Source organism: Amblyomma mixtum, chromosome 4, assembly GCF_055824585.1.
Source record: "Amblyomma mixtum isolate Tamu chromosome 4, ASM5582458v1, whole genome shotgun sequence".
Lineage (NCBI taxonomy): Eukaryota > Metazoa > Arthropoda > Arachnida > Ixodida > Ixodidae > Amblyomma > Amblyomma mixtum.
The window spans coordinates 43,616,371-43,627,497 of NC_143015.1; the positions used below are offsets into that span (position 1 = coordinate 43,616,371).

An 11,127-nucleotide genomic window follows, 5' to 3' on the forward strand; every position below is an offset into this window, starting at 1 on the left:
TACACCGGCTCAATAGACAAGCGGCTTAAACACTGAGCCACCATGGCGGGTCGTGCCGTAAGCGCTTCTAGGATTGTTGCAGTTGCGGATTTCTATTTCCGCCTATATTTTTTCACAATTTTCTTTTTTGTAGAACAGTCGTCCTCTCCTTCCATTCTTGATTCTTTATTCAGGGCACTCCCACAAATTTAAAACTACCTACGTTTGGACAACTCTCAGTAAATATTCAAGTGCTCTCCTCTGGGCGCTGAATTAAGTGCCTTGAAAAAAAGGAAATCTTTATCAAGAATTGCGCGCTTTGTACATGGATGGCACAGTCGCTGCGCCCAAACCGGACACTTAGGTGCAACCTAATGTCTGGGTTGTACTGGTTGCTTCAGAATGGCTTAACTTCAAGGCTCTTTCTTAGGCTTCATTAGCGCATTATCTTTGCAGTCTCTGGAGGAGATGCTCCTGTGCCGCAAGACGCTGACCGAGGAGGAAGTACGCTACTTCATGAACCAGCTGCTCCTCGCGTGCGAGTACCTGGTGCATGAGCGAATCATCCACCGAGACCTAAAGCTCGAAAACCTGCTCCTTACTGAAGACATGCAGCTCAAGGTGGCCGACTTTGGGTTCTCCGCTCGCGTCCACTTCGAAGGGGAACAGAAGCTGACTATCTGCGGCACCCCGAATTACGTCGCTCCGGAGATCCTGGCCAGGAAGGGCCACAGCTATGCAGTGGACGTCTGGGCCATCGGGTGCATCATGTGAGTGTCATTTGATTGCGCAGAAATGTTTCCAACGGGTTACAACGTTAACGCTTGCAATGGCAGCTGCGCTTTTATCGTAAGGGTATGCCACTCCAGCCTTCTTTCGGAAATTACTATAAAATTTGACATATTCTTGCTCATCTGCGCTGTGGTGACAATCGCAAGTAAGAACTCATTGCCTTGGCGACTATCTATACTTAGAAATTTTGAAGAAAGCCGCGCCAGAGCGCACTGTGAGGGCGCATTGTGTTCATACTTAGACGCACTTCTGACAGTCAGGCTGCGTCGCCTCGATTGATCCAGATTTCGTGCATTTGCATGGTCACGGTAAAAAAAAATTCAGGGGGCACTTTGACTGTCTAAAGTGGGTAGAGCCGGAAGCGTTTTCCGCACCACCTTCACTGTTTCTGTGGCACTGGTGGCGTCACATATAATTGAGTACTAATTACTAAGTGATGACAAATCACTACTTAATCGTTAATTACTGATTAATGCCTGAATACTAATTAACTGCTAATTAATGACGCTTAAGGTTCGTCTTTAGGAGTGGAACGCGACAGCGCGTTGTAGCGCTGCCAGGGAGTCCACGGAACGCCACCACCCGTTCGGCGCGATACCTTGCCCTTTGAACGCAACGCTTTTTGAGGAAAGGAAATGGCGCAGCAATTCTCTGTCATCTCGGTGGACACCTGAACCGCACCGTAGAGGGAGGGAGGAAGTGGGAGTGAAAGTAGATAGATAAAGAGGAGCCGTAATGAAGAAAATGGAAATTGTATTTGAGGAAAGGAAATTACGCAGTAACTGTCTCACAAAATTCAGGGGGGCACTTTTTTGACCTAAAGTGTGGTCACTGATGTGTGGTTAAGATGTTAAGCTTCGCCCCTAAGAGTGGAACGCGACAGCGTCTTGCAACGCTGCCAAGGAGTCCATAGAACGCCATCGCCCATTCGGTTCTACGCCTCGCTCGTCGGTAAATTGGTTTTTGAGGAAAGGAAATGTATCTGTCTCTCATTTGTCGGTGGACACCTAAACCTCGCCGGAAGGGAATGGAGGAGGATGAGAGTGAGTGAAGACACCGTATTCACTAGACGCGCCTTTGTTCATTCCAAACCATCGAGCTGGCATGGCGGAGTGGATAGCATGCTCGTCTCTCACGCCGAAGACCGGGGTTCGATTCCTGAGCTCGACCAATTTCTTAATCGGTTTTATTTATTTATATGGCCTGACTAGTAAAGATAATTAGGCTAATTGGGTAATTAATCAATTAACTAAGCTCAGTCCCCCACTTACTTGGAGCATCACTATACGATCCCTTCAATTGGTTGCATGGTTACTAGCCAAAGTACAATTGGCCCCGTTTGAAATTCGCGCACTGTGACGTCACGACCGTTTCCACCAATTGAAAAGCGTGACATTTTATGTCGACAGCTGCTGCTTACAACGATGAGACATTAAAGGCTTCCGCCTTAATAGTAATTTTTATCTGATGAAACTTCAGGTGCGTAACTTTGCCCTCCTATACCGAGGCACTGTTGCTGGAAGTATTTAACTCAGCTTTTTCATCTCTTAGAATGTTTTGAAACGATCCACCGCCCCAGTGCTGACAGAAGCGCCGTCGGCAGCGCTGTTACCGGCAAAAAAGCTGCGGATATCATTAGTTTTATTTCATTGATACCACTTTAGTGGTATTGTGTCTCAGGTGGCGGGAATTCGCTGCCGCTAAAATACTGCGGTTGTCCCGCCTCTGAGGTCAGGATTTGGTCAGTCGGTCAGCAGGCGGGAAGACACGTTCTTATGTCGGAAAAGTACATTTCAAAGATCTAGACCCAGTTTTTCAGCCACGCTGCCCGGTATACATATATTCGGGCGAGGAGCTTTCTATTGCCTGAAAGAAAATATGGTAAGAAAAATTCGCACAGTAATTCTTTTAGTGAGAATAACTATAAAGCAAGTAAATTAAGAAAATTTAACATGACATGTCTGCAACTGTTCTCCACAGGTACGCGCTGTTGGTGGGGAATCCCCCGTTCATGGCGTCGTCGGTGGAGAGTACCCACACCCGAATAAGGAACCACCAATACGATATCCCTCTGACTCTGCCCTCCGACGCAAGCGACCTCATCGAGTGGATGCTCGATCCGGAGCCCGCAGAGCGGCCCAGCATCCAGGACATCATGAACCACGATTTCATGACAAAGGGTAGGTTTTATTTCCGGACAGTTGTCAGGCGCATACTGGCTGGTATCCCTCGAAGGTTAATTTCTCTTCTCGTTCCCTCACCACTGCCTCCGGCACGCATCCTTATCACACTCTTTTGGTATGCCAGATAGGACTAGAGCATTAAAAGAGCGGTCATGGTCAAATGCAGCTCGTATAACCCCCGCCCAGTGGTTTTGTTTCTGGGCACAGGTTTGCATGTTAAATGGTCAATTCACGGAGCCATTTTTATCTGTAGCTGGAAGTGCCTCTCGACACGATCACGTGTATGCGCACAAGCAGCTTTTAAAGACTGGTCATATTTTTTGCCGTCATGCAAGCAAATGGGAAATGGTAACAAAAAAATGCGGGAGATTTTTAACGGAGGCAAACCAAGTAGACGTGCTCAAGCATGTGTTTAGCCTCTGGCACATGGTTTCGCTTTGCATGGTCGTCGGCACATCTGGCGACGATGACAGCTTCGCGGCAAGCCCTAGTTCTGGCCCCCCAAAAATGATTAGTGGGGACACTTAAGCTCCGCATTATGGTTAAGATGTGATATCAGTAGAGGGTTATTGCCACTATACGCAGTATTGATCACTCTCTACTTGGCATTTGATACAACCCTGGAGTCCTGAAGCATCTCGTGTGGCCGTGGTGTAGCAGGGAAGCGATGTGCGATGACAGGTGTTGCGAACGGCGGGGGTTTGCGTATTGGTCAGTTTGCACACCATCTGGTAGGCAGGCCTATGATGGCGCCGCGAGATCATGTGACCTAGGTTGCCTCTTCGAGCTTTTTTTCGCACACGATGTCGACGACGCCAGGTTTTATGTAGAACAGGAGCCTTAACGCTTTCGTGTTCCCGCGTGCCGCCGCGGCAAAAGTCTGTTGCCTTGATTGATATAAAGGTGGTTGGTCGCGTCTACACGCAGCCATGTCAGAGTACCTGAATTACTCTTGCTGTGAAATGATAGGAAGAGATAAATATTCGACCTCAACTCCTAGTCATACGTGCATGATCCTTGATATAAGAATCATTTAATAGCGCTAGAGTCCTCGAATAGCGCGTCATGGTCATGATAATTCTCCCTATGTCTACGTGTGAGCTTGGTACGCTGCCCAAAGAGGCCGCACGGCGGTGCTGGCGTTATTCCAGAAGCATGTCTTGGCGATCGAGCGGCGGAGCGGGAGGTTTCCTAGACGTGCAGAAGTCGACGTTTTGCGGTCCGTTGTTCTCTGGGGCTGGCACCCTGATGTGTGACCGGCGAGCAGCGGCGACAAAGCGTTTCCTGTCCGACGCCGAATTGGAAGAGACGTGGAGACGTGCCATGTACAACATTCGTGACGACGAATTTGTACTCCCTTGGGACGTTGTGCCTCAGCGACGATATATGAACAGCGTCAGGACGCTGTTCCTATGTTATTCAAAGAGCTTCACGATAATTACACAAGTCCTATCCACGTTCTCGGCCATCAGCAAAGCGACAACGCATCGCATCGGATGCCTGCGCAGCAGCGGATGCTTTGGAATACTTGATCCCAAAAATACACGGCCATTGACGACGCTATACTGAAGAATTTAAAGGGTCGGTCTACTCACCGAGATGAGTGTATAAATAATGGCATATTCTGGTAGTTGGCACCCTATAACATCAATAACGAGGGGTCTGCGCCCGGTTTAGGCAGGAATTTATATTTTATTTCGGCGTTAAAAGTCGCGTGAAAAAGCATGGTGGCGACCCCAAACGTTCATTTTGTTCAAGAAAGTGGTAGTCTTTTTTTGTAGAAGCATAAGTGAATATACTACATACCATTTGTATGCCCCAATGTCAGAGAAACGCACGTTTTGTTCTAGTAAACTGTAAGGCGTACCGCTCGCTTTTTCTGTAAATCACATGAATATTTATAGTTACACGTACGCAAAACGCAGGCACATTCCCACTTTTAGTTCAGCGTATGCTAGCAGAGACGCAAAAATAAACTCAGCCTATATTGGCGCCATCTGGTCGTCAGGACGGGAACCATTGCTGTAAACAAACCGACTCTCCACTTAAGCCTAGGAGCGGAAGAATCGACACTCTAATTATTAAAATAAAGCAAATTTATCTCTTATATGTTTTCTTATAGGCGAGATGAGACGAAGCGAAAGACAGGCGCCCCATTTATGGCCAGTGAACGCACTGAAAAAGGCAGCAACAACGAGAATTCAGTCCGAAGCGAGAGGTCCGGCTTCGACGGGCGCCGCCATGTTTGTCGCGGCGCGGCGGAAATCCAGATGGTTGCCAGATGAGACTACCATCTCATACAAATGTGTTCCCACATTAATAAATTCTATTTTAAAATGTTCTACCACACTCCTTGGCCCCACAGCTGGCTAAACGGTAATTTGAGTAAAGAGCTATCGGTTGCCGCAAAGAAAATATGGTCGATAAAATTCAGTAGACTGACCCTTTAATGACGATGGGCATCAATATTAGCACTGATGGCTCTCTTGTGCCGACGCGTCAAATCTTGAAAGGGCTACAGGAGGCACTCATTGGAATGACAGCTGCCTTTTTTTTTTAGATTCTGTAGAATATGCCAATTCTTGCTTCGATTTAACCGGCGAAAATGTAAAGCCGTTGTGCAATCCGAGCTGCGCAGAGTCTGGAATCGGAGCTTCGCGACTGTGCATGCAAAATGCCCAGTCCGTGCAGCAAAAAGTCGAGCCGCTAAGAACTGCTATATTGAAGCTTCTTTTTATGTTATTATTGCTATATATGAATATATACAAGTCGTTCATGTGTTCATTTAGTGCGTCTACGCCGGCAAAGGCGGTAACTCGATAGCTGCAAAAATATTTTATATTACTATGTTAACTAAGGTGACAGTAGAGTACTGTAAAGCGTACCGGAGCACGTGGCAATTCAGAATGGCATTATTGCACCGAAATCGGTGCAGTTAGCTGCGCTCGGCAAAGCTACAGCCGCAGAAAGGAATCTTTTATAGGCTTAAAAAATGAGCAAGTGAATGTACCCTCCCCTGCGCAAGTATCGCGAGCAAAACCGAAAGCACTGTGCTTCCGAAAGTTTAATGCCGTGGTGCCGCGCATAGCTACCAGAAAGTGAGACGTTTTGACGAGTTCGTCGGCTAATGTCGCATAGGCTAACCCATTAAATAAACCCTCCGTTAAAAATTGCTCGCCGGATAGCGATGAACGCACCGCAATATAGGCAACATGCTGTTAAATCTCCAGTCGCGTCTACTGAAGTTAACCATTTCCATTTGTTGTGCTGTAATCAAATAGTCATGTGTTACCAACTATCCCTACAATTCGCCCTCACCATTAAGCATGATAAGTCTCCATGAAACAAGCAGACTAAAGCAGGTAAAGTCCGAGCTTTGGAACTGATGGCAGCGTTGTTTTTCGATATAAGCGTCAAGCGGGCTAGAATTCTAGAAATGTAGCAGATAAAAGACTTCCACTTTTCGCAAAAATTATTAAAAATACCAAAGTAATAACCCGGGCGCGAAGCAAGTTTTTTTCGTGCGATCACATCACAAGCCGCCGGTGCGGTCCTCGATTGCCTGTAGCGCCCCTAGCAGCCAGGCCGCGAACCAAACTTTGGTGTATCGAAGGACTCATATAAGTCACGCTGAAGATAACTTGTGTTCAGGTTACCGCGACACACAACGATCAGCCTCTGCAAGACACAACGCATTCCCCTGGCCGTCAAAATTAAAAAGCGGATTGGTTTCAGAATGGTAACGTCACAAAACGGCCTCTGCGCGGGACAACATTCAGTATGTTATGCCACAGTGTAAATGAAGGCGGTTTCGCTACTAGTTACAGTTTGTATGGATCATGCTGCCATTATTGGTATCCTACGCTGTTGTCCATGCACTCAGTTCGACATAGATTCCTTTCCATCAATTCATTAGGACGGATTCCTTACTCTTCCTTCTAGGGCTTTTTCATGGGAATGCCACGACAAACCGGTAAAAACGTTAATAGTGCCACACCGAACGCACGAGCAGTAGCAGCAGGCCCTGTCCAGCGACCCTGTCGACCAGCAAGCCTGCGTCATCCATCTAGTCCACAAGTCAGCTTTCACCAGCGGAGCCCTGGTATAGGGGCCCCGATCACTCAATTCTAATTAAATGCTTTCTCTCTCTATCTCTCTCTCGCCGCGGCCATGATGGATGGAAAAAATTGTCCGCCCACACTGCCTCAGCGTTCGACTTGAAGAGTGTTAGCTACGGGAGCTTCAAGTGTTTACATCGGTGTGCTCACCAAGAACACTGGCCAGAACACCTAAGGCTAGAAAGAAGACATTTCTCACCGCCACACAAACAACTGTCCTCCTCGAATGCCATTGACTGGAGAGAATAAAAAAACATATACCCAATTCTTCACATTTTACACAAGATCAGATTCATACAATACCCAAGTTACTGTCCTTGGTGTGCAGCAAGCCCCACGCTGTACCTTACATATTGGGAACGTCAGCATGTCTTGTTGATATGTGTTATGAAGCACGGTTGCTTTTTTTGCTTTTTTGTATCCTCTTAACCTATGTAATTAACCTACTTTTGCAGTCTGTGCAAGTGTGATTGTTGTTCCTATCAATGTATGTTTTTTTCGTTTTTTTTTTTCTCTTTTTTATATTGCAAGCCATGTAATTTTGTCTGAACCGAGTCTGCACTTTGGTTGATTGCCGTGGCCCGCCCGCAAGCGCCCTGTATTGCGCTTCCGCTGGCACACATACTTCCATGTGTAAATATGACAAAATAAATATGTATGTCTGTATATGTGTATGTATGTATGTATGCATGTATGTAAACGGGACAAAACGATAATAGTGCCACAATCGAACACACGAGCAGTGGGAGCACGCCCTGACCAGGACAATTTGGACCAGCAAGGCTTGATCGTCCATCTAGTTCACAAGTCAGCTGCCACCAGCGGAGGCCTGTACTAGGGGCCCCGACCACCAGCTCCTGCGAATTACTCTATTCTAACTAAAACTTTTCTCTCTCTCTCCGGAGACATTCATTCTAAGCGCTATCTACATAGATTTTGCACTACTATTGAGATTTAGAGCCCCCTTGGCTATATCCGCTTAAAGCTCTATATTTTTCCCTCCACTCTTTGATTCCAGTGTACTTACTGCTTACTTCCCTTGTCCATTTTTTCCTAGTAGCCAGGTTTCGCAGCGCTCCACTAAGTTGAGTTTTCTGGCGAACAGCGTTGCTCTGAAATCTTTTACACCGATAAAAAAACGCTACTGAGCCATTTCAAACGCATTATATATTCTGTGATGTCCCTTAAACGTGTTATTTTGTGTTACAACCATCGTCATTGCTATCATTTGCGAATGAAAACATTTTTAAGGAGCAGTAGCAAATTAGACCAAATGACGAACGATGCATGGAATCCCATTTTATTCTAATGCCAAGAAATCTTCCAGTACTACAGAGGCATTACTGCCCATTATCCGGACATAAAAGCAACTTAAGAATTCTACACAGTCAAGAAACTGCTTTGGTTATAATGACGCACACTTTGGAAGCGGCGCTATCATCACCTCGTCCGCCATGTCGCAGTGCCTCAAAAAACCAAATAGACGTTAGCACAACTCCGCTATACTAATACTTCCTAGAACTGTAATAAGGGAGTAATTACTCCCTTATTACAAATCTACTCCACCTTGGGGGATTCGCCTAAACATTTTTCTAGAACTGTGTTTCGTGTCCGTGCTTGCGTATTGGCAGAAAAAAAACGCCTGAATAATGAGCAAAGAAGGCATACATCGACTGGCACAAATGCAATCTTCTGGAGCCGAACTAAGATGAAGGCCCGGTCGTCACGTGACGGGCCACTTCCGCTCAGTAATGCTTGTGCATGGCCTGGGTGGAGGGAAAGGCCGCGCCCACGGCTAATCCGATTATCGCCGCTCCTCTGGTTTTGACCTATCTAAATGGTGTTAATCTCATTACACATGCTTACGGCCATTCGTCATGCTTGTTTACCGACACTGTTAGCAACAAGTGTACAAGACGAGGAGCACAGACCTTTGGGCTAGTTGGTTCATAGCAGACACGTACAAGCGCTAAAAAACACGGACAGAGAAGAGACTTGGACAACACGAGCGCTTACTTTCAACTGAAGGTTTATTGATACACAAGCACAATTTTATACACCTTGCTGCATGACGTCAACCTGATAGCCCTGCCGACATCACGTGGCTGCTCCCAAAAACATTATTTCCTTTTTAGTCAGTGTGACAGATGGTGCGCTGACGCAGGATGGACCGGCTTTTCTAATCAAATCTGCCTCTGTACAAGACGGGCCGGAAATGCGACGTCACATACGCATTAGATAGGCCTTTATCGTGCAGCCCATGACTCAGCCCTGGCAGCAGCTATGAGAAGCTATGATATGGGGACCGGAACAGCTAAAATAGAACAGCTAAAATAGAAACCGGTTTCGAGCATGCTTATTCTTCAAAAAAAGTGGAGGGAGGGTGATAGGAGGCTTTGTAGGGTTTCCACAGCAGGCAGTAACTGGAATTCCAGCTGGAGGCGCACCCAAGACTCACTCAAGCTCCTGAAAAGGGGTTTACAATAGGTGAATCAGCTGCTCCAGCCAGGTCGGGTGGGGACGGTAGTGAAGGCACATAAGAGAACTTCTTGCTGGTATAGTTGGTAATTCATTGTAAAAGTAAAGGCGCCAAAAACCACACACACACGCACAGGACAAGAGAAAAGAAGAGAGCGCCACTCACAACTAGTTTATTTTGCGGAACCCAGATACATATATACACTTAGCCGGCGCCTGCGCTAGGAGCAAAATAACGTATCAATGAGATAACCAACGCTCTAAAAACTTTTTTCCGCCTGATACAGGGCAACAGATGTTTCACTGACACACGAACTTCCGTTTTTATTGATACAGAACGCTTTAATCAGTTCTCTGGCTTTGATATCGCTGCTTCTGGCAAGGATCCGCACTCATGAGAATCATGGCTGACAAGAGCGTGAAGGGCATGATCTGATATTTTTCCGCAAATTTGGGCCCTCTTTATTTTGGTCTACGTTTCGTTCATGTTCCCTAATTCGCTCATTGACGCAGCGCCCTGTTTGTCCTATATAGGAACAACCGCACGACAGGGGAATTTCGTAAACAACCCGACTTTTTTTTAAGATAAGATAAGAATTTATTGTGTACAAATCGGTTACATAAATTCAGTATACAGGCGAGGGTCCCAAAGTCAAGCGACTGTCACGGGACCCCCGGTAGATTAATACTAACTTGATTAAAAACGAGCAGCATCACAGATAGGTACAATTAGCAGTAATAACAATGGTATTTTAAATAAGTAACATTTATATAATGAGAATGAAATAGATTAGCAGGGCAAAAACAAACAGACAAGCAAAACAAGAATAACAACCCACTATAAATAATATTGTACAAAATACAGCGTTGTGAAAAGACAAAGAAACAATTGAGAATACAAGGATACAGTAGTCAAGAAACAAAAAACAAAGTAGAAATTTCTAGCAAATAATTAAGGACAAGAATTTTCTAAAAGGAAATAAACCAGTTCACTCTTCATTTTGCTGCAAAAGCAAACTTTTTAAATTCGATTTAAACATAGACAAAGACATAGGCGATTTTAAACTCAGGGGTAAATTAATCCACAGGGAAATTAATGCAAAATGAGAATGACGTTTTCCATAATTAGTAAAAACTTGGGGAAGAAAAAAAATTTTTTTGAGCCGCAAATCTCATAGGGTTGCAATTTTTCAAAAAACATTTGTCGATAAATTCAAAAGAAAGTGCATTGTTCATTGATCAAAAAAACATGATGGCTAGGTTGTAATCAAATAAATTTGTAACGGATAAGATATTATATTGACGCAGCAAAGGGATAGCAGTACCAGGGTATGAACTGCCGGTAATGATTCGAATAGCCTGATTTTGAATGTGCTGGATAGAGTGCAAATGACAGTTGTATGTGTTCCCCCATACTACAATGCCGTAATTAATGTGAGCATGAATAAAAGCAAAGTAAAGTGATAAGAGTGCTGATGATGGAAAAAATGACAAGCCTTTATTAATGCACGAATACCAAATGCAGTTTTTTCTTCCCATGGTCCAAATGATGATGAAATTTCAGTTGAGAATCGAGT

At 45.3% G+C, this 11,127-nt stretch overlaps 1 protein-coding gene across 2 annotated transcripts; it reads left to right on the top strand.

Annotated features, from left to right (window-relative positions):
• Nucleotides 1-441: 441 nt before the first annotated feature.
• On the top strand, nucleotides 442-7,535 carry LOC149346340 (serine/threonine-protein kinase PLK1-like). 2 transcript variants are annotated; one of them, XM_089585386.1, is made up of 3 exons: nucleotides 442-749; nucleotides 2,752-2,951; nucleotides 6,897-7,535. In XM_089585386.1, the coding sequence occupies exons 1-3, from the start codon at nucleotides 448-450 to the stop codon at nucleotides 6,929-6,931; spliced, it is 537 nt and encodes a 178-aa protein (XP_089441512.1). In that variant the 5' UTR covers nucleotides 442-447; the 3' UTR covers nucleotides 6,932-7,535. The 2 variants fall into 2 exon arrangements, with proteins under 2 accessions (XP_089441512.1, XP_089441511.1); XM_089585385.1 differs by lacking the exon at nucleotides 6,897-7,535 and having other exon boundaries at nucleotides 2,752-3,096.
• The last annotated feature ends 3,592 nt before the right edge of the window (nucleotides 7,536-11,127 follow it).

What these genes read in the sequence shown, in the direction of transcription:
- LOC149346340 (XM_089585385.1), top strand. Translation starts at nt 448, where the DNA reads ATGCTCCTGTGCCGCAAGACGCTGACCGAGGAGGAAGTACGCTACTTC. An exon ending in TGGGCCATCGGGTGCATCAT is followed by an intron (nt 750 to 2,751) that starts GTGAGTGTCATT and finishes TGTTCTCCACAG; the next exon opens with GTACGCGCTGTTGGTGGGGA.